The sequence below is a fragment of the Mytilus trossulus genome, chromosome 6 (assembly GCF_036588685.1).
Source record: "Mytilus trossulus isolate FHL-02 chromosome 6, PNRI_Mtr1.1.1.hap1, whole genome shotgun sequence".
NCBI lineage: Eukaryota > Metazoa > Mollusca > Bivalvia > Mytilida > Mytilidae > Mytilus > Mytilus trossulus.
Genome location: NC_086378.1, coordinates 1,968,372 through 1,993,729, shown reverse-complemented (window position 1 = coordinate 1,993,729; position 25,358 = coordinate 1,968,372). Strand labels below are relative to the sequence as shown.

Genomic DNA, 25,358 nt, shown 5'->3' with positions numbered 1-25,358 from the left:
TACATAAACTATTAAAATGGTTCGTTTATTTGAACATAAATTGGGAGGTTAATTTTCTCGTTTGAATTGTTCTACATTGGTGATTTGTGGGCCTTTTATAGCTGATTATGACGTATAGGCTTTTTCTCATTGTTGTAGGCTGAACAGTGACCTATAGTTGTTAATTTCTGTTTCATTTGAGCTCATGTGGAGAGTTGTCTCATTGGCAATCATATCACATCATTTTTTAAATGCATCGCCATGATTATTATAGCCTTTTTGTGCTAATGTGGCGTAAAGCAACCAACAATCAATCAATATTTAAATGCAGTCCCCTTCAATAGACTTACTGACAGCATGTGTGTTCACCAGAAATCCAATTTGATATTTTTATTCTCTAATTTACATTATATCTTTCAAGGACAACATCACATATGTAACAGGTTGTAATTGTAGCCCTATATACTGGTATTTATAAAAACATTATTGTTACATTGCTTGTACGACAGCTCTGAATTGACTAAAGAATGGGGGTGTTCATGGTCATATAATTCTGGTATCATACTACATATGCATATGAGCATATATTTATAGTTTCTGTCCCCACTACCTTTGTTGGTCTACCAGTTGTCACGACATTCCAATTTCCCCGTTAGTCAATAATTGTTTACATGACCTAATGTTATAGTAAAAGTTTCCCCGTTAGTCAATAATTGTTTACATGACCTAACGTTAGAGTAAAAGTTTCATTGGTCTGATGTTGTAACAGATGCACTATTTTCACAACTTATGTTCAAATATCCTCGTTGTAAAAGTCCTAGACATGAGGTAGGTTTTATTTATTTGTCTGGTTTTATTTAGAAATTATTTTAGGGGACAAACTTTCGATTTTTAGGGGGATGATGGTGTTGAAAATTAATAGCTGCCATAAAATAGTATATAAAAAAGAAGATGTGGTATGATTGCCAATGAGAAAACTTTAGATCTTTCATTTCTAATTTATTGCAGGGGATGAAAAGGATATTTAAGGTTCAAGGCTCGGCTAGATTTTATTTTTATTTTTCAAAAACTGGTGAAATATTTAGGATTATTCGAAACTTGACATATTTGTCTTGGTTTTTTGTCGAGCCTGCAACTTTTGTTGCAGAAAGCTCGACATAGGGATAGTGATCCGGCGGCGGCGGCTACGGCGGTGGCGTTAGCTCACTTCTTAAAAGCTTTATATTTTAGAAGATAGAAGACCTGGATGCTTCATACTTTGTATATAGATGCCTCATGTTACGAACTTTCCGTCAGTCACATGTCCAATGTCCTTGACCTCATTTTTTTGATTCAGTGACTACTTGAAAAAAAAGTTATTTGTTTTTGTAATGTTAAATTCTCTCTTATTATAAGTAATTGGATAACTATATTTGGTATGTGCGTACCTTGCAAGGTCCTCATCCCTGTCAGACAGTTTTCACTTGACCTCGACCTCATTTCATGGATCAGTGAACAAGGTTAAGTTTTGGTGGTCAAGTCCATATCTCAGATACTATAAGCAACAGGGCTAGTATATTCAGTGTATGGACGGACTGTAAGGTGTACATGTCCAACTGGCAGATGTCATCTGACCTTGACCTCATTTTCATGGTTCAGTGGTTATAGTTAGATTTTTGTGTTTTGGTCTGTTTTTCTACTACTTTGTGCAATAGATCTTCTATATTTGTTGTATGGAATGATTGTAAGGTGTACATGTCTAGCGGCAGATGTCATCTGACCTTGACCTCATTTTCAAGGTTCAGTGGTCAAAGTTAATTTTTTCAGTTTTGGTCTTTTTATCTAATACTATATGCCATAGGTCAACTATATTTGGTGTATGGAAATATTTTATGATCTATATGTGAGTCACACAGGTGTTATTTGACCTCGACCTCATTTTCATGGTTCATTGCTCAGTGTTAAGTTTTTGTGTTTTGGTCTTTTTTTCTTAAACTATAAGTAATAGGTCAACAATATTTGTTGTATGGAAGCATTGTTAGCTGTAAGTGTCTGCCTGGCATGGTACATCTGACCTTGACCTCATTTTCATGGTTCATTGGTCTTTGTTTAGTTATCTTGGTTAATGTTAAGTTTATGTGACAGTTTTTAATAAAGCTTCTTACTTAGGACTATCAACGTAATATCAATGATTTGTAAAGAAGGCGAGACATTTCAGTGTGTGCACTCTTGTTTTAACTTTGTAAAAATTCAGATAAGATTAATTTATAAAAAAAATGTTCTACAATGGTTGAAGTCCATTGACCGTATGTATATCAAATTGGAAATATCAAATGCACGTAACTACAAGGCAATTAAAAAATAACGTAAAAGATTTAATGACTAAAATTGATTAGAAGTTGTACAGAAATGTTCATGAGCACTATACTCGATAAGAAACTTTCTAGTATCAAACAATTAAGATATAATTGGACTGGAAAAGAACATATATTCACAATATAAAAGTGATAAATGAATACCACAATAACAGGTGAAAGAAAACAACCATCCGCAGGAAAAAAGGGATCAAATTATTCAAAATACCTATTCACAATATAAAACAGAGCAAAACAACACCATTTCACAGAATAATAGAGAAAGAAAATCACCAATATACAAGTTAAAAGTCAAAGAAAACATCCATTTAAATAATAAACTGAAGGAAATATTTATCCCCATTATAACTGATATAAGCAGCCATTCACTGGACACAATATAAAGTGAGGAGAAAACCCCCGTCCATGGTATAAGATATATTCCAGAAAAGTAGGGAGAAAACCCCCGTCCATGGTATAAGATATATTCCAGAAAAGTAATCTAGTGCATCATAAACAGTCTTACAATTTTATTTATAGAAATTCCTGAAAAGAAGATCACTTATTTCTATCTAAAATATTTATAATTTTGACTTTAATATTTATTTTCTACTAAATTAGACCATTTTTAGACATTGATTGTAATTTTAAAAAGTAATTTGATCAATGTTTTTTATGAGAATACTTTTGGCTACATTAAAACTCTGATAATTTAACCTAACATGAATTATCTACTTGATACACTGTCATTTGATGAGCAGTTTACGTCATAGAGCAAACACAAAAGATAAACGTGATGGATGCTAAACCTATGTATTGCTTTAATGAAAAACTGATATGAAACGGTAATGAAAAAAGACATTCTATTTTGGTCAGTTATATTATATGATTCAAATTTTTCTTTAATTGGAGCTAATTGCATTGATGTCATCCTATTAAATCCAGCTTTATCTTTTCAAACCACTGTTTCCTCAATGTAACATATTTTTTAAAGGGTATTAATAAATAGGTTATTGGTTTTGTGATTTTCATCTCCTGCAAAACTTGGGTCTAGGGAATACCGTGTTAATTTGATATCCTTTGAGACTGTTATTTCAATATAAGGGACTACTAGATCCTTTATTTGCATGTTATTATTTAACTCAAGTGAAACTATTATTTCAATACTATGACAACAGTATCCTGTATTGACCTGTTGCTTTAAAAAAAAGTCAGGTATACTGTTTTACTTCTGTCTGTCTATCTATCCATCCCTCCAATGATTTTTTTTTCGTTGCATCTTTATCTTTCTCAGTAACTACAACATGAGGGTTCCTGAAGTTTGTTTTCAAGTTTTATATAGAATAGAAATCTAGACTTGTTTTGTTTGAAACAACAACTTTGTTTTTGTTTTTTATTAGTGATCATACAAAACCCTTAATTTTGATACCAATTTTATTCACCCTTCTTTTTCATTTAGTTGTTGATTATATATACTATAAGGAAGTTGTTATATGATATATTTCATAAGAAAGCACACAATATATTACCTTTATGAATCAATTTGCATTGAATTACTATAACATCTAAGGGTTTAACAGAAATTCTATATTTTTTCTACTATGTTGGTATTGTGGTCTACCAAGCAGAAATTATATTAAATATTTACCAACCAGTATAATGAGAATTAGTGGTAGTAGTCAGTTGAAAATGTATAAAATATATACCATCGAGCATGAAGAGAATTAGTGGTAGTAGTACGCAGAAATTATATAATCAACGGGGCTTTCTGATAGTCATTGTGACATGTGTTACCTTCTCACACTTATATAGCCTTTAATCATTGAGCTGCTTTGCTATTACATTGCCATGTTTTTAATGGAAGTGTGTGCCTTCTGTTCCAGCTAGAATCTTTGTTTTTAATTTGTTTGGACAGTTGTATAAACTTATAATGACTATATAGAGACCTTTTCTAAATGATCATAGCTTGGTTCTTCATCCTTCATTTATTCATTCCCAGTTCTGTTAACCTGAGATATAACTTAACTGACAGATATTCAATTATAAAAAACAATAAAATGAATGAGCATTGAAATACTTTTGTGTTTAGGGCAGATTTTTAAAGTCATATTTTCTTTAAAATAAAGGAGAATCATTCTTGACTCATTCTGATCTTTATTTGCATGCTCTAACACGTCACATGCACCCCAGGACACATCATGTTTGTTGCATTTCTAAGCTGCTCTCACGCGGACATCATGCGACTTATCAAATATCATATCCTAAGAAAATCATTCATGTGGAAACTATTATGTAACAGTATCAGAGATAGTATTGTTTATAGTTTCCCCGTCACGGACCGTCATGTGAAGTGTGCTAATGTTTAATTAATGTCAACCAGAAAATTAATTCAAAATATGTAAATTCTAATGTATAATTGATCCCCTTCTTGTTGTTGCCACTTGGGTAATCGAAATTTTTGCATAATTGATCTTTTTTTTTACAAACATTGATATACTTGTTTTAAAATGCATTAAAGTATTGAATGCACCTTGAAATTAAACATAGAAATGATTTTATCAGCCATTGATTGGTTAATTGTGAGTAAAAGTTAACATGCAATATTGTAACCCATACCTCTAGGATAGGCACTGATTTGTTAATTCTGATGTATATATCACTACACTCTCACACGGTCACACCTGTTTACTGCTTTGCATAGCCTCAAGATAAAATGGAGCCATTCTTTCAAGAGAATCACCTTGAATGAAACCCACCTTTTAGGTTAATTTTTTTCACATTTCACACAAAATGTTTAGAAATAAATGAAGGGTCCTTTTTCTAGAGAATAAATTTTATGGGAAAAGTTATTTAGGTTCTTCTAAATGACATCAGTTAAGCTAAACAATACAAGTCTTGATAAAGTTGCAATGAATCCAACAGACTGAATACTGGCAATACAAAATTCCCTAATGAAGAAAAAAGGTTTAGATATAAAGCCAAGATAACCACCTGCTCACAGTACTGGATATCTATGGTTGAGGACTTAGGCAACCCAAATATCTATGGTACTGGTCTCAGGCAACACAAGTTTGTATTGTAATGGTCTAGGCAACACAAATGTTCATTGTACTGGTCTCAGGCAACACAAGTTTGTATTGTACTGGTCTAGGCAACACAAATTTTCATTGTACTGGTCTCGGGCAACACAAATTTTTATTGTACTGGTCTCAGGCAACACAAGTTTGTATTGTACTGGTCTCAGGCAACACAAATTTTCATTGTACTGGTCTCAGGCAACACAAATTTTCATTGTACTGGTCTCAGGCAACAAATTTTCATTGTACTGGTCTCAGGCAACACAAATTTTCATTGTACTGGTCTCAGGCAACACAATTTTTTATTGTACTGGTCTCAGGCAACACAAATTTTCATTGTACTGGTCTCAGGCAACACAAATTTTTATTGGACTGGTCTCAGGCAACACAAATTTTCATTGTTCTGGTCTCAGACAACAGGCAACTAAAAAAAACTTTTTATGCAGCTAATAATTGTTTGTGGTTTTAACAACATGGTACAGCTGTACTTTTTTTCATAAAAAATAAGTTCTACACATTTCTAGAATTGCTATAATTAAGTAACCATACAGAAACCATAATTCTTTACAAAGCTATCCAATTTTGAGATAAAATATGATTTCCATGTAATTGTTACAAACTGTGAAATTTAATAATAATCACACGGCTATCATTACAGAAAAAGTTTCTAATTTCTGTCCAATCAATAAGACAATAGAAAATATTATCTGATTGGATAAGAGTGCTCCGAGGGTTTAGATTTATATCCCGGGGTGAGTGGTCATTACAATATGACTATTGTTATGTTGCTAGAACTCAAACATGATCCCTTGGCTAGAACACGGCAGTGAAAAATCCATAATAATATCACCGTGTCGTTTGTCGACAGTTAATGATACTATTATAAACATTCAAGTCATAAACGTGTAAAAGGTGTTGAGCCATTTCATAATTGAAGGATGCTATAAAAACCGAGAGACAACATCCTGGACGATATTAGTGGATATTGATTCTTACAATTGTAAAAAGAAAAGTTTTAAAAATAATAGATAATACTAATGGGATTGATTATACGAGTTTACCTGATTGGACCACTTTCTCCATTTAAATCTACTTCTCTTGTGTAACCTACGATCGTTACAATTTACAAAACTCAATTGCCAATTTATTCTTCATCATACTTAGTTTTAATTAAAAAGAATTGGATGATTAAAAAAATATTTGTTAAACTAGTGACGTGTAAATATTGTTTATTTGTGAAGAGGATATTTATTTTGTGGAGATATTATTTTTGTCACGATTAGATATTTACATGCAGCAATAGCATCTATTACGATTATCTTACCTGGTAAAGTGAATAGCATTGCCAGTTATATTGCAGGATAATTAACTGCATCTCGTTCATCAAAAAATAATTCACCAAAAATTTATATTCTATTGATTTTAGTTAAATATTCATGATGAGCAATATTAATTTTACAATACTTAGAAATTGTATTTTGAAGACTTGTTATTTGATGAGAATTTACTCCTGATTACGCTATCAGGTACCATTATATCTCATTACATTGAGTTTTCAAATATGGACAGAAATCTAATTGCAAATGGAAATAAGCACCTGCTTTAACATATTGTTAGTGCTTTTAATTCTCAATTTAGAATTCTACTAATCGAACAAAAATGGATTTAAGTGGAATTTTATCAGAATATAGAAAAAAGAATGGTATCTCACAACAGGTCGGAGATGTGGGTAAAGCAGCTATGCCAGGTTTTAGTAACTTGATGTATGGGGATAAATATAGTCTTACTCCATCAACTGATAAATTACATGTATCTTTCTCACATCAACGTGACGACAGAGTTAAAGATATTGAACGGGATTCAGGTATTGAAATAATTAACAGCAAGTGTTCCACGACAGATCATCATGTCAAAAGTTCCGACAAAAATCAGTCTAACTTAAGTAACACGGTAGATGATGGATTTGTGGATATATCTAGTCCCAATGATAGTGATTCAACTTCTTCTATAGACTCCAAACTATCACATCATAGAGTGAAAAGTACAGGAGATATGGCTATCTCTAGGGTCACAGAAAATTACAGTGGTCAAGGTTCACCATTGGTCAGAACTCCACAGAAAAATGTACGAATATGTGTTTCTAAACCGGGAACTCCTCAGAAAATCAGCAGTGGTAGTTCTTCTAAACATGGAACACCACAGAAAATGAGCTGCTTAAAAAAGCAGGTGGTAAACTCACCAAGGAGGGAGCTTAACCTTGATGTAACCTTGGACAAAAATGATTGTTTACATAAAAGATTGAATTCTTCTGGTCATGCTGGTTCTTATACAGACTATGACTGCATGGAAACAGAAAATTCATTATCTCCGTCTATAAGACATCAACATAGGAGAAAACAAGGGCCTGTACTCTCACCAGAAAATCAGAATTTTAATCAATTATTTCAAAACTTGGCACTTAGAAAAGAAATGAAAAGCCGACAAGAATTCAACAGTAAAAGTGATATAGATGATATGGAATTAGTTCCATCATATTTTAATTCGCGAGGTTTTCAGTTGGATTATTGTTGGTTCTGTGGGAGACCAATGAATGGTGAACCTCAAGGGTAAGTCCATGGTGAAGCACAATATTTATCTTCTAAAAAAAAATAAGTAAATTATAACTTTCCAATTCAGTACTTCTATATGTGTCTGGTATGATTATTAATCTTTGTTTCAAAAGTGAATTTTTAAATGATGACATCAGCATCTTTCTTCAATTTAAGCAATCATAGACTCATTCTGCATATTTTAGTAATTTCTTTAATAAATTTTCACAGGCTTTTAAGTTCAAAATGCTACTGCATTACAATGGTTAACTAGTAACTCATATAAAAAAAAAGTTTCATTGTAACTAAATTCTATGTCAATCAGACTTTTCTATTCTCTAAACTTGGGGATGTAAGAGACTGCTCAATTGTTTAAATCGTATATGATTAGAAAAGAGGCTGCACATGCTTCTGTTGTTATCGTTTGTTGGGTAATAGTGAGCTAAAATTGATTAATAGTCAGATTTTGATATGTTTTCAATATTTTTGGAAAAGAAGTACTCTAAAATTGTTAAATTTTTGGTCAAATGTTTTGCTGTAAAACAAATGTTCTTTAGATTTTTGAATTGAACTTGAAAGGGGTTATACCATGAATATGCAGTAATTTAAGTTGAATTTTTATGTGGATTTTCTTTAATCATGAGTTCCTTAAAATCATTGTGCCAATTTAAAAATCTCTATGCAGACAGATTCTGTAACTCTTTGAAAATGGATTAAATGTAAGAACCCTACAAAACTGACCTATATTCATCTTTTATTTTGTAAATAAATGTTCTAAAATCTATCAAAGTCATATAAATGATACATGTACATATATACATTTGTACATGTACTTGCATAAGTTCGATTTCTATCTGACACGGCTCAAGTTTTAATGGTCAGCTTTTACTGTTTTATCAATTGTCTTTCATCTGAAATACAGATTTCATATTTTTCAAAGACATTGCTGCCTTTGAATTTGAAAGAGCTGTTTTCATCATACGACAGTAAATCAGTCCTAGCATACTATTACTATTACGAAAATTGATGCTAAATTGTGAATATGAAACAGTCTGTGTGATATGCCTGATATATTTTCTGGTTTACTATCATTCCATCATATTACTACACTCATGTCATTAAAGCACAGATTTTGTATCTGCCATATGATTTCCCGTAGAATTTTAACTCATTAGTCGACAATGAATAACTAGTCTCTGTCTTCTTCTCATTGCCGTAAGCCAGTCATATAAATAAAGTCATTCCATATAATGGTCTAACTAACAACCTAAAATCCCTCAAGACACACACTACAGCAAATTCTTCTAATTAAATTTTCATTTACAGGGTTTCTTTTCTGTAATGTTGTGTTTTTGTAAGAGTAAAAAGTTAACTGAATCACCATCTCAGCTCATTTTATTAATTTGTCGTTCATATCCGTTATATGTCACATTAAAGTCATAATTTAATTTGTCCGCATTGAACATTTTTGCTATATAAGAAAATGCTACATGTTTCCATATCGGATTTCAAATTTCAAAATTCTTTTTCTAATCAGTCAATTTGTTTATGACTACATGCAAATAAATATACTATAAGCAATAACGTTGAATTATTTTTCACTATTTTCATTTTAACCCAGAAATTACTTTTGAAATGATTATATCTTTCAAAAACATCTAATTGTAATGGGTCACTCAACAATTAAGTATTTTGAATAGAAATACAAAAAAATATAAAGATACAAAGTATGGTGACACAAATTTCACAGCTTATATATCAAATTCACTTAAACATATTGACAGAATTATATACTGTCAATTTCACTTGACTTTTTTGTGTTAGTTATGTAAATATTTTGATAAAACATTTTCTGATGTGTACTTGATGTCTAGAAAATTACATGTATATTAAGATCAGTGCAGAACTAAATTTACCTCAGATAATTGTTGAATAATGTCTCACTTGTTGAAAACCATCTGGTTGAACTACTGGTTGAATGATAATTGGTTTAACTACTTGTTGAACAATCACTGATTCAATTACTTGTTGAATAATTACTGATTCAACTTCATGTTGAATAATTACTGATTCACTACATGTGGAATAATTACTGGTTCAACAACATGTTGAAAAATTACTGATTCAACTATATGTGGAATAATTACTGATTCAACTACATGTTGACTAATTATTGGTTCAACTACATGTGGAATAATTACTGATTCAACTACATGTTGCCTAATTATTGGTTCAACTGCTTGTTTAATAATTACTTGTTTAACTTTTTGCTACATTTTCATTGCAGTTGATTTTTTTCTTAATGATGCACAAAGTTACATGCATGTCTATATCTTTCAAAAGGTGGCATGATAAAATATGCAGGGAGAAAAAAAGTTTGATGGAATTATTGTATGGATGCATTGGTCAGTAAAATGACAATAATATGAGTAGACCCAACAATGTATACTGGTACACTACTAGTAATTTGTCTCAAAATGTACATTTGCTCCTTCTTGAAGGGTAAATATTTACCTATAGTTACTTACAACTATATCATTTTATCTTTGATGGAAAGCTGTCTAATGGCAATTATACCACATTTTTTTTTTTTCATTTTTTTTTTTTTTTTAGATATAATGGTTACATAGTATGAGGACTCAAAAAACATACTGGTATCGGAATATGATTGCTCAACAAGCCCATGGGTTTTGCTAATTTTTTAAGGCCATATGATAATCTATAGTTGATTACTTACGTTTTAATCATTCAGTTTTGGGTAGATACTTGTCTAATTGGCAATCATACCAAATCTGGAGATTTTCATGGTTTTGGCCTATGTTGGCCAAACCAGTATAGTATTGTTGGCCCAATTGGTATCATAAATAGCTTAACATAGTATGCTGATATCAAAGTTAGAAAATCACTACATGTGAATTCATATCATATCATAGTTTCTTTGAATACTTGATAATTATAAAAGTGATTGTGCTGCATTGACACATTTTATAATTCCACTATATTGCCAGTGTTTATACTTTGTCATATACTACTTAACCTGGTACTTATAGCATCTGATTTGTAGTTAATACTTAGATTTAGAATCAATACACAAGATTTAAAATCTAGGAAAAAAACAAATACTATTGATCGTAGTCTCAGGTGTTATTGTGGGCTATAGAATGATAGTTATAGATTACACAAGTTCTGACAACAACCGACAAAGGAAGGCTTTACAAATCCTCATGTTTGTATACTGAGAGCTTCAGTTGTTGTTTCCCAAAAATCAAACACAACCATTGATCAAGGAAATTTATTTTGAAACCAGTCCAAACAAAAACAATAGCCTGTCCCATTTAAGACCGTTATAACTTTAAAAAAAAAAATTTAAAAAATTTACAGTAAAGAGTGCTTTAGTTGTTTTCCAAAAATCAAGCACAAAGTCTTTGAATAAGGAAAACTTGTCTGTAAACTAGTTCCTACAAAAACAATTTCTTTTTCACATAGCCTGCCTCACTAAAGACCATTTTAAGGTAAAAAAAAAAGTAATTAAAATGAAAACACAATTTTAATATAGAAGGTATGGTCTTTAATTGTGAAATTTAAAAAAACATAGAATGATAAATGAATTATAATTAGGCTGCAATGAATCAACATCTCTCAGAACTTAGAACAATGAAATAAGTTGATATGATATTGCAGTAAATTATTTACAAAAAGCGAATTGATTATATATAGTATGCCATCATTTACTAATTGTTTTTACTGGGAGCATTTTGAGAGTTGTCCCTGAGTGTCCATTGTGTTAATACAATATATGTATCTATTTCCACAGAGCTTTTGTTACCATGATTTAATGATGGATAATGGAGCTCTGTTGTCAAATAAACAATTAATGGACAATTAAACGTTTAATTTTATTTTTATTTGGCTGTCTAGCTGGGCTTAAAATGTTATAGGAGAAAAAATGGTCTCAGGGTAGTTGCACAATGTTGTATGGTTGCATTTCAAAGGAATCTAAGTTTTCAAGGTTTCTTTTTGTTTATGAGACAAGACAATATTTTAGGGAGAGTTTTTTTAAAGGCAGTGCTTTAAGGCCTGACTTTTAAGGCATGAGGTTCATCTTTTCATACGCAATCTTTGCAGGGGGTCTTTTTGCCAGAAATAGATCCGGAAATGTTCGAATTTCTCCTCTTCTTTTTATGGTATGATATGGTTTTTGTTTCTTTCATTTACATTGGGGACTAAAGAAACGATCAGTGTGTATTGTTCGTTTTATAGAACTTGTTATTAGTGTGTATTTTGCATTATGAGCAGTCAACCTGACTACAAACTATCATTATGTGTATTCCGTGTGGAAAGAAGTCGGGTCAATTTCGAGTGTTATTTGACATCTAAAGATTCTTTCAGACGTTGATAAAACAATGAAAAGTCGACTGAACATGATTAATATTGCATCTTCTATAAATCAAAGCGGAATTCGGTTTATGAACGAGAAACCGTAAAGCGTTTTCAATTTCGGTATCAGTTATGTATGTTGTCTACGTATTATCCTGGTTCCCGGTACTACGTTCCGGGTATTAGCTATTTGATATATGTGATGTGTAACATTACGATCGGGTACCAGCCAATCTACGTGTGTATGTGTACATGATTTCCCGCCAAAATGACCGACATACAGCTATGGAAAATAGTCCATAAACGTTCCGTATAATGATATGCAAATTCATAATTAATCGTAACTTTTTTTTATCTTTGTATAATAAATATAACAAAATGGATTCCATAAGATTGCAGATAGCATTATTTTACGAGGATTTCTCATATTTTTCTCACTTCTGGGCGCAGTACTACGTATGTTTTGAAGTAGTTCGAAGAATTTGACAAAGTGAATTGAGAAGAAAACGGATAGATATACATTGCTATCAGGTAAAACAATTTAAATGTACAGAACAAACACATTTACTTCACACAAATAGTACAGGCTTAAGCTTTTTATTGTCTTATACACGACTGTAGTCTAGTGTTTAAACGACGGCGGTGACCTACAAGGTACGGGTCATACTGGGTCAAGTCTAAATATGTAAACATATCCACGTGCTATTAGGTAGAAAGCATCGTTATGCAATATCTACAATTTTTCCTCCTTTATACATCGTTTAACCAGATATATTTCTCCTTTATACATCGTTTAACCAGATATATTTCTCTTTCAAATACACTTATAAAACACGGGTTGTATGTACGTATCTTTTCTAGTGTTTTCTTGTACTTATTAAAGTTCATGTTCATTTGTTGATGTTTAAATATTTTTGAACGACTGAACACAGGAGTGAATGAATGCAACAATTGTATATACTGAAGACTTGGGCTGTACAATGATAGTGTACGTATATCATGCTGATATGAGCTATGCCTGAGGCTTTCTGAAAAAATATCAATGACAATGTAAACAGGAACGAAACATTGACTCGAATGATGCTCTCTTCTATGTTATAGTTATTTAGGTATGTGTGTCGCACAAGTTTCAAAAAAACTTAAGTTATAAAACTTTTTTTCAGGGCACAAACCCACATTAAAGAAACTTTTCTACTGCCATACCCATCCTATTTTCATGCACCATTTGCAAGCAAGAGACTGAATGGTTTGCAAAATTAAAAATCAGGACGGTGTTCAATTAAAACAAAAGAACTAAACTGGATGAATATTGTAGGAGAAATCTAGAGGAAAGTTTTGATTTGTGAAATTGGTTTTCCTGAAAAGTCATTCATCCTAAGCCTGCAGGAAGGAACTATAACTGTCCACCACCAACTGACGAGCTAATGTTGAGCTTCACATATGGAATTACTCAAATACCATCAATTTTTATGTTTTCAGCACAGATTTCACAAGTTATGACACAGCTGTGCTTTTTTTATACCTGTGAAAGAGTTGTATACTAAATTTTTTTTTTTTTATCAATAAATATATATTGTGTCATTTAAGAACTTGTATTTTGCCAAAAGATGCATACTAGTGAATGAAAGTGGTGCAGTTCATTTTGCTTTGGTATATAGAATTGAATTACAATTGTTCATGTTATTGGAATGCTTATGAAAATAAGGAGATGTGTTTCATATGTACAAGTAAGTTTTGTTATTGCGTTGAATAATTTTCTTCTATTGTTTTAATTGCAAATATGGGAAGTGGTTAAAATGCTAATGAGACAGCTGTTATGGCCACAGAGCCTTAATCGAAACTTCTTTTTCATTCATACCGGTAGATTTTGTCTGGAGTAAGAAACATATCTGACAACTTTTCAAAATGCACATGGGGGTTTTACGTGAAAGATGGTTCATATAGTCATACAAAACCTTCAAGGGGGCCTTCAAATGGAAGCAGGACAAGTCGCCCCACTGGTTAATCGCCCCACTTTTTTAAAAACCGCCACAAACTGATTTATCAAATCGCCCCACATGTGAAATTGGTTAAATCATGTTTAATATTACTCCTGCCAACTCGCCCTACTTATAAAAAAACTGTAATATTAAGATTAATATATATATAATTAAAAATAAAAACTCGCACCACTTTAATGAAAACTAATCTACACAGAATACAAACAAACCGAAAATTAATTTAATTACTATTATTGATATATACTGAAATTATATATAATTCTAAAAAAAACCTGATTGTTGAAGAATAACTGTAAGTTTTGAAGCTTAGTTATTTGCATAACAATTAAAAAGAAACCTGTTAAATGTATCATAATGCAATATAAGGAATTGAACTTATATTCAATGGGATAACATCTTTTTCCATAAGTGGGGCGAGTTGGCATTACTAAATTCATCCTGGTTAATAATATATTAATCTAGATTTCACCGATTTCCATTAGGTGGGACCAGTTGGCAGGAGTAATATTAACGGGATTTAACACAGTTCACAAGTGGGGCGATTTGGTAATCCAGGTTGGGGCAGTTTTTTTGTCAAGCCTGCGACTTTTTTCGCAGAAAGCTCGACATAGGGATAGTGATCCTACGGCGGCGGCGATGTTAGCTCAGTTCTTAAAAGCTTAATATTTTAGAAGGTGGAAGACCTGGATGCTTCATACTTTGTATATGGTTGCCTCATGTTACGAAGTTTCCGTCATTCACATGTCCAATGTCCTTGACCTCATTTTCATGGTTCAGTGACTACTTGAAAAAAAAGTTAAATTCTCTCTTATTATAAGTAATAGAATAACTATATTTGGTATGTGCATACCTTGCAAGGTCCTCTTGCCCGTCAGACAGTTTTCACTTGACCTCTACCTCATTTCATGGATCAGCGAACAAGGTTAAGTTTTGGTGGTCAAGTCCATATCTGAGATACTATTAGCAATAGGTCTAGTATATTCGGTGTATGGAAGCAGTGTAAGGTGAACATGTCCAACTGGCAGGTGTCATCTGACCTTGACCTCATTTTCATGGATTAGTGGTTATAGTTAAGTTTTGTGTTTTGGTCTGTTTTTCTTATACTGTTTGCAATAGGTTTTCTATATAATGTGTATGGAATGGTTGTAAGGTGTACAGGTCTACCTGGCAGGTGTCATATGACCTTGACCTCATTTTCATGGTTCAGTGGTCAAAGTTAAGTTTTTGAGTTTTGGTCTGTTTTTCTAATACTATATGCAATAGGTCAACTATATTTGGTGTATGGAAATATTTCATGATCTACATGTCAGTCGCGCAGGTTTTATTTGACCTTGATCTCATTTTTTACGGTTCATTGCTCAGTGTTAAGCTTTTGTGTTTTGGTCTTTTTTTCTTAAACTATAAGCAATAAGTCAATTTTATTTGTTGTATAGAAGAATTGTTAGCTGTACATGCCAACCTGGCATGGTTTATCTGACCTTGACCTCATTTTCATGGTCCAAAGGTCAATGTTTAGTTTTCTAGGTTTATGTTAAGATTATGTGACAGTTGTAATAAAGCTTTATTATTAGGACTATCAACATAATATCAATGATTAGTAAAGAAGGCAAGACATTTCAGTGTGTACACTCTTGTTTTTAAAGTGGGGCGAGTTAGTGAAAAAGTGGGACGATTTGTCATGGATTTCCTTCAAATATATTCTAATGTGGTTTTTGGCTTCTTCGTGCATTAACAAGCTCATAGCCATTGTTGAATTAATTGTTTTCTTTAAAATAGTCGACAAAATTGCTCTACAAAATTGCCATTTGGGAGCCTCGAGCTCAATGGGGGAAATACTCTGCAAATACTGACAGTTGGCAGGTATGGTCATAAAAAAAGTTGACATGTTTCTATGTACATTTACCATTATGTTACTTGATGTTCTTGCTATACACACAGTTCAGAGACTAGTCAATCTTTGTGAACTATTTTTTATGGGAGTCATAGAATATGCTTATACAATCAATAATTAAAAATAGTCTATTTATATTGAAAAGAAAAAGTTCTTATATGTCTAAAGAAGAGGGACGAAAGACACAAAAGGGACAGTCAAACTCATAAATTTAAAGCAAACTGACAAGACCATGGCTAAAAATGCATTTCATGGGAGGCACAGAAAATATACTGTAAACAGTAGACTATAGATATAGGTGAACTAGGTACAAAAGAACTCTAAATCTTAAATACTACAAACCACCTCTGTTCTATGGAAGATAATGATATAACTGGACTAGAAATACACACAACCTGTAATTAACTGCCTTTACAGCGCTTTCGCGCTTTGATTTAATTGAAGTTGACAAAGCGTTTACTTTTTGTCCTGAAGTGGTTAACTTTGTTTATTCTACTGATAATAATTCCAAGAAATGTTATCTCATTTGCTTTTGGCAAATGGAACCACTTGTTTTGCATGTAAATTGAACATTGGAAAGTGAATGAAACCTTTTGAAATGTGAACATGAAAACCTATTTGTATTTGTCTTTAATTACAGATTAAAGGACATCTGCGTCCAAAACAAATTGATTTTTAACTGAACATCAAAACATGCTTTTACTATTAGTTGAATTGTGATTTGGATAAAGAGTGTTCTAAGTGATTCAATATATTTAGATTTATTAAAAATAATCCTCTGATAAAAACAAACACAGAGTATATTGATCTGGGACCTCTTGCTCCATACCTTTGTGACCTTTGATCAAGGACATACGTCTTTGCCCATTTGATGTCCTCATTGCGCTGCAGATTAAAATATTTTGTGTTCCTTGAATAAGCCTGACAAATTGTGACTTGGATTGAGAGTATATTTTCTCATTGCCACTTATGCAACATCTTCTTATATCTATGAAAGACCTATCTATTACGTCCATAGCATTGACCAGCATATATCATATCTTCTTATTTATACTGTGACATGGTCCTTTGTTTTATTCCTATTGAAAATATCTGTTGTAAACACAGCTATATGTGGTATCTTTATTTTGTCAAGATGTATTTTATATTGACAGAAAATTATCATGTTGTCTCCATATATAGTCTCAAAATAGATGTAATGATGATGGTTAAAAACAAATTAAAGGACAATAAACTCTGTTGTAGTGTTGTCAGAATCCTTACTGGGAGTAAAATCAATAGGCTAATTATTCTTCTTAATTATAAATGTTCTTTATTTCAGTTTAAGTAGTGGCGAAGATAATTTGGAGAAATTAATGGAACTTGAAAGATTACTAGCTCAAGCTCAGCAAGAAAAAATGTCGCTGATAGAGGATCAGGTAAGAAATTTAAAAGTAACTGGTTCAAGCTCAGCATTAGAGCACTAAGTCATGTCACTTATAGAGGATAATATAGGGAACTTGAAAGATAGCTAGTTCAAGCTCAGTAAGAGATAGTGTCACTGACAGAGGATTAGGTAGGAGACTTGAAAAGTGACTGGTTTAAATTCAGAATTTAAGCACAAGAACCATATCACTGATAAAGGATCAGGTAGGAAGCTTGAAAGTTACTGGCTCAAGCTCAACATTAGAGCAAGATAACATTGTAATGAAAGAGTTTTATTAAAGATAAGTATTTCAAGCTCAGTAAGAGAAAATTTCACTGATAGAGAATCAAGTAGGGAGCATGAAAAGGTACTGGCTCAAGCTCAGCATTAGAATAAGAGAAAATGTCACTGATAAAGGATCAAGTAGGGAACTCGTAAAGTTACTGGCTCAAGCTCAGCATTAGAGCAAGAAAAATGTCACTGATAAATAATCGGATAGGGACTAGGAAGCTAGAGAAGAAACTGGCTCAAGCTCAGCATTAGAGCAAGAGAAAATGTCACTGATAAAGGATCAGGTAGGGAACTCTTAAAGTTACTGGCTCAAGCTCAGCATTCGAGCAAGAAAAATGTCACTGATAAATAATCGGATAGGGACTAGGGAGCTAGAGAAGAAACTGGCTCAAGCTCAGCATTAGAGCAAGAGAAAATGTCACTGATAAAGGATCAGGTAGGGAGCTTGAAAAGAAACTGGCTAAAAAAAGGAACTTGCCCTAGCTCAGTATAAGGGCACAAGAGAAAATGTCACTAATAAAGGATCAGGTAGTGAGCATGAAAAGTAACTGGCTTAAGCTCAGCATTAGAGCATGAGAAAATATCACTGATGGAGATTCAGGTAGAAAGCTTGAAAAGAAAATGGCTAAGAAAAAGAAACTGGCCCAAGCTCAGCATTAGGGCACAAGAGCATGTCACTGATAAAGAATCAGGTAGGGAACTTGAAAGATAACTAGTTCAAGCTCAGCTTTAGAGCAAGAGAAAATCTCACTGATAGAGGAGAATTTTGACAAGTTACTAGCCAAAGATCAGCATTCGATCCCAAGAACATATCACTGATAAAGGGTCATTTAGGAAACTCATAAAGTTACTGGCTAAAGCTCAGACTTAAAGCAACAGAAAATCACTGATAGAGAATCGGGAGGGGAAGTTGAAAAGAAACTGGCTCAAGCTCAGCTTTAGGGCAATAGAAAATGTCAGTGATCAAGGATTGGGTTAGAAACTTAGAATGAAACTGGCTGAAGCTTAAAGTAAGGATGTGTGTATGTAAATTTCAGCTATAATTATCTCCCTGCTTGTTGAAAATTATTATTTTGAAAATGTCACATAACGAGCATATAATTTATTGAGATCAGAACCTTTGTAAATGTCACCTATAGCCTCCCGTACAATGATTTTTTGTAAATGACACTTTCATATAAGATGTTGAGAACTGTCAGATGTTAATCTTACCATCAGTGTTGACAGTCCTTTATTAACAGTTAGAGAATCAGAATTCCATAGCTCCACAAATCAATGATTGAACAATATCAGCTAATTGTTCATAACTAGTAAACTTGATAATGTTGGAGATTTAATGGAAGGATGACAGGATACAAACCAATTTGTCCTACAATCATTCCAGCAAATTGTTACAGGCACTAATGACAAATAAATTGTTAATGGTAGGCACGATTTAAAATTAAAAAAAATATTATTTTTCTACAAGGTGACAGATTTAATATTAAAATGAAGAGACATTTCACGATTGTAATTTTATTAGTAAGATCATGTCCCAGCCATTGTAGATGGGGAAATTTGATATGTCTGTCTCATTTTAATGTGTGCTCTCTGATGATTTAGTAAGCAGAGGAAAACATTGTTTCACTCTCATCATTTCTCTCAATGAGTATTCCCTATACTAAGTCTAACAAAATGTCATCGTGACTGGATACGTTTATTTTTTATTAAATAAATTCCCAGAGTAAATTAGGACATACATAATTCCACATGAAAAAGTTATTAATGTGTTGACGATTGACAATTGTCATTTCAGAGTCTATTGTATTATGGTCATATTTTCAGCAGCCAACACAAAAAACTCCCCAGTTGGTTAAAAATTTTGAAAACAACAAGGATATAAATATATTGAAAATCATACCAGACTGTAGGCATAGTGAAATAACCAAAAGTCTTTTTTTCTGAAAGAACTGACTTAAAATTTAACACAAATTAAGGTGGTTTTCCTATCAAATGACCCTATCATATTACAGAAAGACTTTCATGCAATGTTTTATCAACATAGTTCCTTCAGGGGAGACTACTCCTTTCAAATGCCTATTTCATCAAGTCTCAAATTGATATATTAGACCACTTTCAAAAATATTTCTCCTTTTAAGCCCTGTTTCATCAGTCGGACCTTATATTTTAATTTGGTCCCTATTTCGGTAGTAACATACTTATAAAAAAGAAGATGTGGTATGATTGTCAATGAGACAACTTTTCTCAAGAGACCAAATGACACAGAAATTAACAGCTATGTGTTACTGTACAGCCTTCAACAATGAGCAAAACAAATACCGCATTATAAGTTAACTATATACGGCCACCATATTACAAATGAGAAACAAATCAAACAAGGCATGTTTATATACTTAGTAATTCTGTCTAAAGTTAAGTTTATTGCTATTAAAGGGATGTTTATTAGAATTTTACAATAAGATTTTATTAGAATGTCAAGTTTGCATTGGATGATATTTGATATAAAGATCATCATTTTATGGAAATTAATGGATATTTTTAGTGTCTGACCTTATGATTTGTCCATTCTATGTGATTCTCAGTACATTACCAATAGTCCATTAATTAGTCCCCAGGGACTGGACCTTTAATTAACTTACATGTTACAAGAGGGATGACAGTTGAGTAAATTGACACAGACTGACATTATAAAACCTGATGTTCTATGGTTAAACAGCTGTGGTCACAAGCTATAATTATTCCTAGAGACTTAGTCATTTGTATTTCAGTCACATAAATATAAAAGGTATTTTATTCCTATCTTAGATTTTGTCCAAAATAGTCAAGTTATTGCACTAGTTCATTGAATCCGGTACTTGCTTGACAAAAAAGTTGCTAACCACAAGTCTCATATTTCATTCATATTCTAAACTTTCTACCAATTCTAGAGTCAATTTGACTTTTGCCCTGCATACGGTTCACAGACTTTATGTTACTAAGTCACTCTTCCAAAAATGTCTTCCCCATACAATTACATTGTTAACTTTTTTTTTCTTTAAAAAGAAATTAGATTCTAAAACATCTGTTCATGAAATGATTAAATTGATCATCTTTCAATATCAGATCATGACCTACTGTATCAACATGTTAACGTTAAACAACAGAGTATTGATAAAAGATTTTCTTATGTCAATCATAGAACAGCTAGGCAAACTGTTTAAATAGCCACCTTACAAAAATATTGGCATTATCAGATAGTTGTTTAAGCACACAAGTTTTTAAGATCGCAGAACACATCTAATTTGCAGAACATATCAAATTTGAGCCATGTATTTCTCCTTATTTCATTGACTAGAAACTAGCTGTTATGAGGTCAAAGTTAATTTAGTTTGCGTCTCTTTTAAACAATAAAAAAAAATCGACCTATATTTTCTTTTTTATTTTCCAGGTCAGACTTCGGGAATCAGAAATGCAAGCACTGCATGAGGAACGTTCAAAGAGAGAAACGTTGGAGAGGAAACTTCAAGAAGAAACAATGTTACGAGAAGAATTAGTTCAACAACAAATTAAGATGCGTGATCATCAAGTTAAACAGGTATACTGCTTCAATCAGTTACAGACCCCGTGTTACGATAACCAAAATCAATGCATAATCACAAAATGTAAACAGTTGCAAGTCATTTAGTTATCATACAAAATATTAAAGAAGCGAAAAGAGTAAAGTTAAAATCCACTTTCTTAAAATATTTGGTAAACTCTACCATGTACCAGTAGGTGGATAACTACCACTTTAAATTGCTGTAACTGTCATACTTGTGAGAAGTTTGGGTAGCTTTTAAAACCAGGTTTAACTCACCATTTTCTACATAAGAAAATGCCTGTACCAATTCAGGAATATGATAGTTGTAATCTATTCATTTGATGTGTTTGAGCTTTTGATTTTGCCATTTGATTAGGTAATTTCCATTTTGAGCTTTAAATCATGGAATTCAGTATTTTGTGAATTTTCTTTTTAAACCAAAACACACAATTTTTCTTTAATGATAAATGATCAATGATGAAGTGTTCAAATTAGGAAACCATATTTGAATAATCTGAAACAGTTGTGTTATCATTGGGAAGTTAAGTAAAGGCCTTGTTCGGCTTCTTAAGAACTAAACCAGGAAGTGTTAACACTCATGTTATACATTTCCTTAAAGTCAAAATATTGAGCAGACGATCAAAACTAATATCACATCTCACTATTGACGGCCAAAACCAATTTGACATCTTACTATTTTAATGTGTCATAGCTGTGACTTCTGTTGGTTTTTGAATTAGCCAGATTTTCATTACACAACTTTCTTCAAAGGTGAAGTTTTTTTCCCTTTAAAGTGACCTAGATTCAATAATGCAAAAGGCAAATTAGTCAAAGCCAAAACTTTTAAAAGAATTTTTTTAGCAGTGAGAAGAATTTTCTTTAATTTGAACTTATTGGTTATGTATGAAATTATTATGAAACTCACAACTTCTCTCACAAAATTTCAGGAACATTGACCTCTCGTTCACAATATTAAGTTGTGAATAAACTGTCTGTGTAACAAAGTACCAGGAAAAGATTTGAATATTTAATGTAAAACATGTGTTAAAAACATTAACATTGTGTTACTATGATAACTTTCCAGATAAAAATACAATAGATATTAACTGTAAAACTTCTCAAAGGAAATTATCGTTAATTTGGCTTTATTACTGGAAGCACAGTCTTGGTTCTATACTGTAGTATATATTCTGAGAACTCAATATAAAAACGCAGATTGGATACATTATCATGTTACAAAGCCTCATGGGAAATGTTAAACACAATTGCTAAGTCTGATCAAACATTAATAATTCACATAGTCATCAAGTAAATCTTTATATGGCACTATAAAAAGTAGATATTTCATGTTTTATTTATTAACCTGGCTGGAGAGTCAGACAGAGTTGTCTACCCATGATTATATCTTCTAAACGATTTTAATTAAACTTTGTTGGTTTCTTTGTCTTTGCTCAGCTTAGAGCCAAATCAATGGTAATCCTAGTGTGGGAGTAGTCAAACAGACCTAATAAGATTTTTTTTTAATTTTTATTAATTAAAAGTAATCATGTTCAATTGGGTTTAATTAAAATTTATTGATTTTATCTTAGAAAATTATTTTTAATTTGTAATTTGTATAAATCTGTCTAATTGAATCAACATGGAATTACTCTCGTCTTTGATTTTTGCTCAAAATTTATTTTTACAATTAACTGAACAATACTTGAGTTTGTTGTAATCTAAGCAATTTCCACTAAATTAGTTAAAGAATGATCAGGCAAAATGAGCAATTGAAATTTTAACAATATGGATAAACAGATGGGAAAACATGATTTAAAATACAAGTTAACATGAGATCCATTTCAAATACATTTTGGAATTCAGGTACAAACAAAAAATTTTAAATTTCCTAAATTTCCTAAATGTATATAAAATTGGATTTCCCTTTTTGATTTCTTCTTAGTTTATCCAACCAGAACAATTTACATTTAAGAATGCACTAAATAATTTATTACTTATAATTTTTATGCGCCATTTATGGGCATTATGTTTTCTGGTCTGTGCCTCCGTCTGTTTGTTGTCTGTCCGTTCCTCCATCTTTCATGCTTTAGGTTAAAGTTTTTGGTTGAGGTAGTTTTTTGATGAAGTTAAAGTCTAATCTACTTGAAACTTAATAAACATGTTCCCTATGGAATGATCTTCTAATTTTTAATGCCAATTAAGTGACTTTATCCCATCTTTACTGTCCACTGATCATAGAAAATGATAATGTGGATGTCCATGTACTTGGGACACATTCTTGTTAAGAACATGTTTAAAAAAGAAATTACTTTATCCTTGCAAATGAGGTACACAAGAATTATAGAAAGAAAAAAAAAGAAAAAAGTAAAATCTCTACAGCAGATATATACTATATCTCTTTCAATTGGAGTATTGCAATACAAATTGTACCTGTATAAAATTTTTGAAAATCTATTTTTATTTCAGGCTCGGCCATTAACAAGATATCTACCAGTACGTAACACAGAGTTTAATTTAAAGACACACATTGAAACAGCTGGACATCATTTAGACATGTGTCCACATGTGACTGTATCTCCAACAAGTTGTCGGGGATTCTTACATAAAATGGGGAACAAGTTCAAAACATGGCATAAACGTTGGTTTGTGTTTGATCGTGTAAAGCGATCGTTAGTGTATTACACGGACAAGACTGAAACAAGAGCTAAAGGGGGAATATATTTTCAAGCTATCGAGGAAGTTTACGTGGATCACTTACGGACAGTTAAAAGTCCCAATCATAAACTGACGTTTTGTGTTAAGACATTTGATAGGACATATTACATGGTGGCGCCCTCACCAGAAGCCATGAGAATATGGATTGATGTCATATTTACAGGAGCTGAGGGGTATCAACAGTTTCTTAGCTAAATATGTGTTACCATGGAAACTTTTTTTCATCTTGATAAGTATTTCTTGGTCACTTGCCTGGGTATTTATAGATTTATAATTTGTGTCACATTTTGTCATAGTAAATCCTTTACAAGATATTCATTGTAATTACTGTATTTACCTGTATTTATGTACCTGGTGATCAGAAGAATTCTCATAATCTAGACTTTTAAATAGTAAGACAGTATTAAACATATTCGTTTAGCTGATCCAGAAATGTTTAATACAACATATACAATGTTATATATTTGTCCATGTCTTTCATCTATGAAATGATTTAATTCCTTGAAGTGAAATGCTTAAGTTTTTGCCATTATCAAATTACTCTGTTTTCAACCTGAATTAAACAGACAAAATTTAAGGATATGAACATTATATGAAATATCTAAATTTTGTCTTTATGTTTTAAAATGCATTGGTTATTTTTTTGTTGCTTAATATATAGGAAAGGTCAGAAATATATACAATGTATTACGTTTATACAGAATTGTGATTTGTAACTGGTTAATCAGGTCAAAGAACAGTATTTTAGTCATTCTGTGGTCAGCGTATTTTTGTCTAGTGCCTTGTAATTTTTACACAGATATTTGAATACTGCTGGTTGACTTTAGATATTATTTACTGTGGTCAAACTTAACATATTAGGTATGAACAGAAATATAAAGAATATGTATAAAACATTGTTTAACTGATGTTTTTTTTTTATAAATGAGTCAAAGCACCGTCTGATATGAAATCTGAACAAGTTATCTTTGTTTTTTGTCGTGTTTTTTCCTGTGATATTGACTGCCACAATTACGGAGGTCTGATAAAGAGGATTTATTACACAAAATTGTCTTCTTCCTGTCAGGTTTTACTGTAATTCTGATGCATATAAATAATTATAACAATTACAGCCTATTTTATCAGATATTTATCTCGGACTTT

The 25,358-nt window shown here is 31.9% G+C and overlaps 1 protein-coding gene across 2 annotated transcripts in view; it reads left to right on the top strand.

Moving 5' to 3' along the window:
• LOC134720582 (putative uncharacterized protein DDB_G0277255) overlaps positions 1-25,070 on the top strand; it is a 118,887-nt gene extending 93,817 nt beyond the window's left edge. Inside the window, exons 14-16 of one of the 2 annotated variants that reach the window (XM_063582916.1) lie at positions 17,567-17,663; positions 21,369-21,515; positions 23,967-25,070. In XM_063582916.1, the coding sequence (XP_063438986.1) occupies positions 17,567-17,663; positions 21,369-21,515; positions 23,967-24,410 (688 nt within the window). In that variant the 3' untranslated portion in view covers positions 24,411-25,070. The remainder of the gene's footprint in view (positions 1-17,566; positions 17,664-21,368; positions 21,516-23,966) is intronic. The other variant, XM_063582917.1, reaches the window with a different exon arrangement.
• The last annotated feature ends 288 nt before the right edge of the window (positions 25,071-25,358 follow it).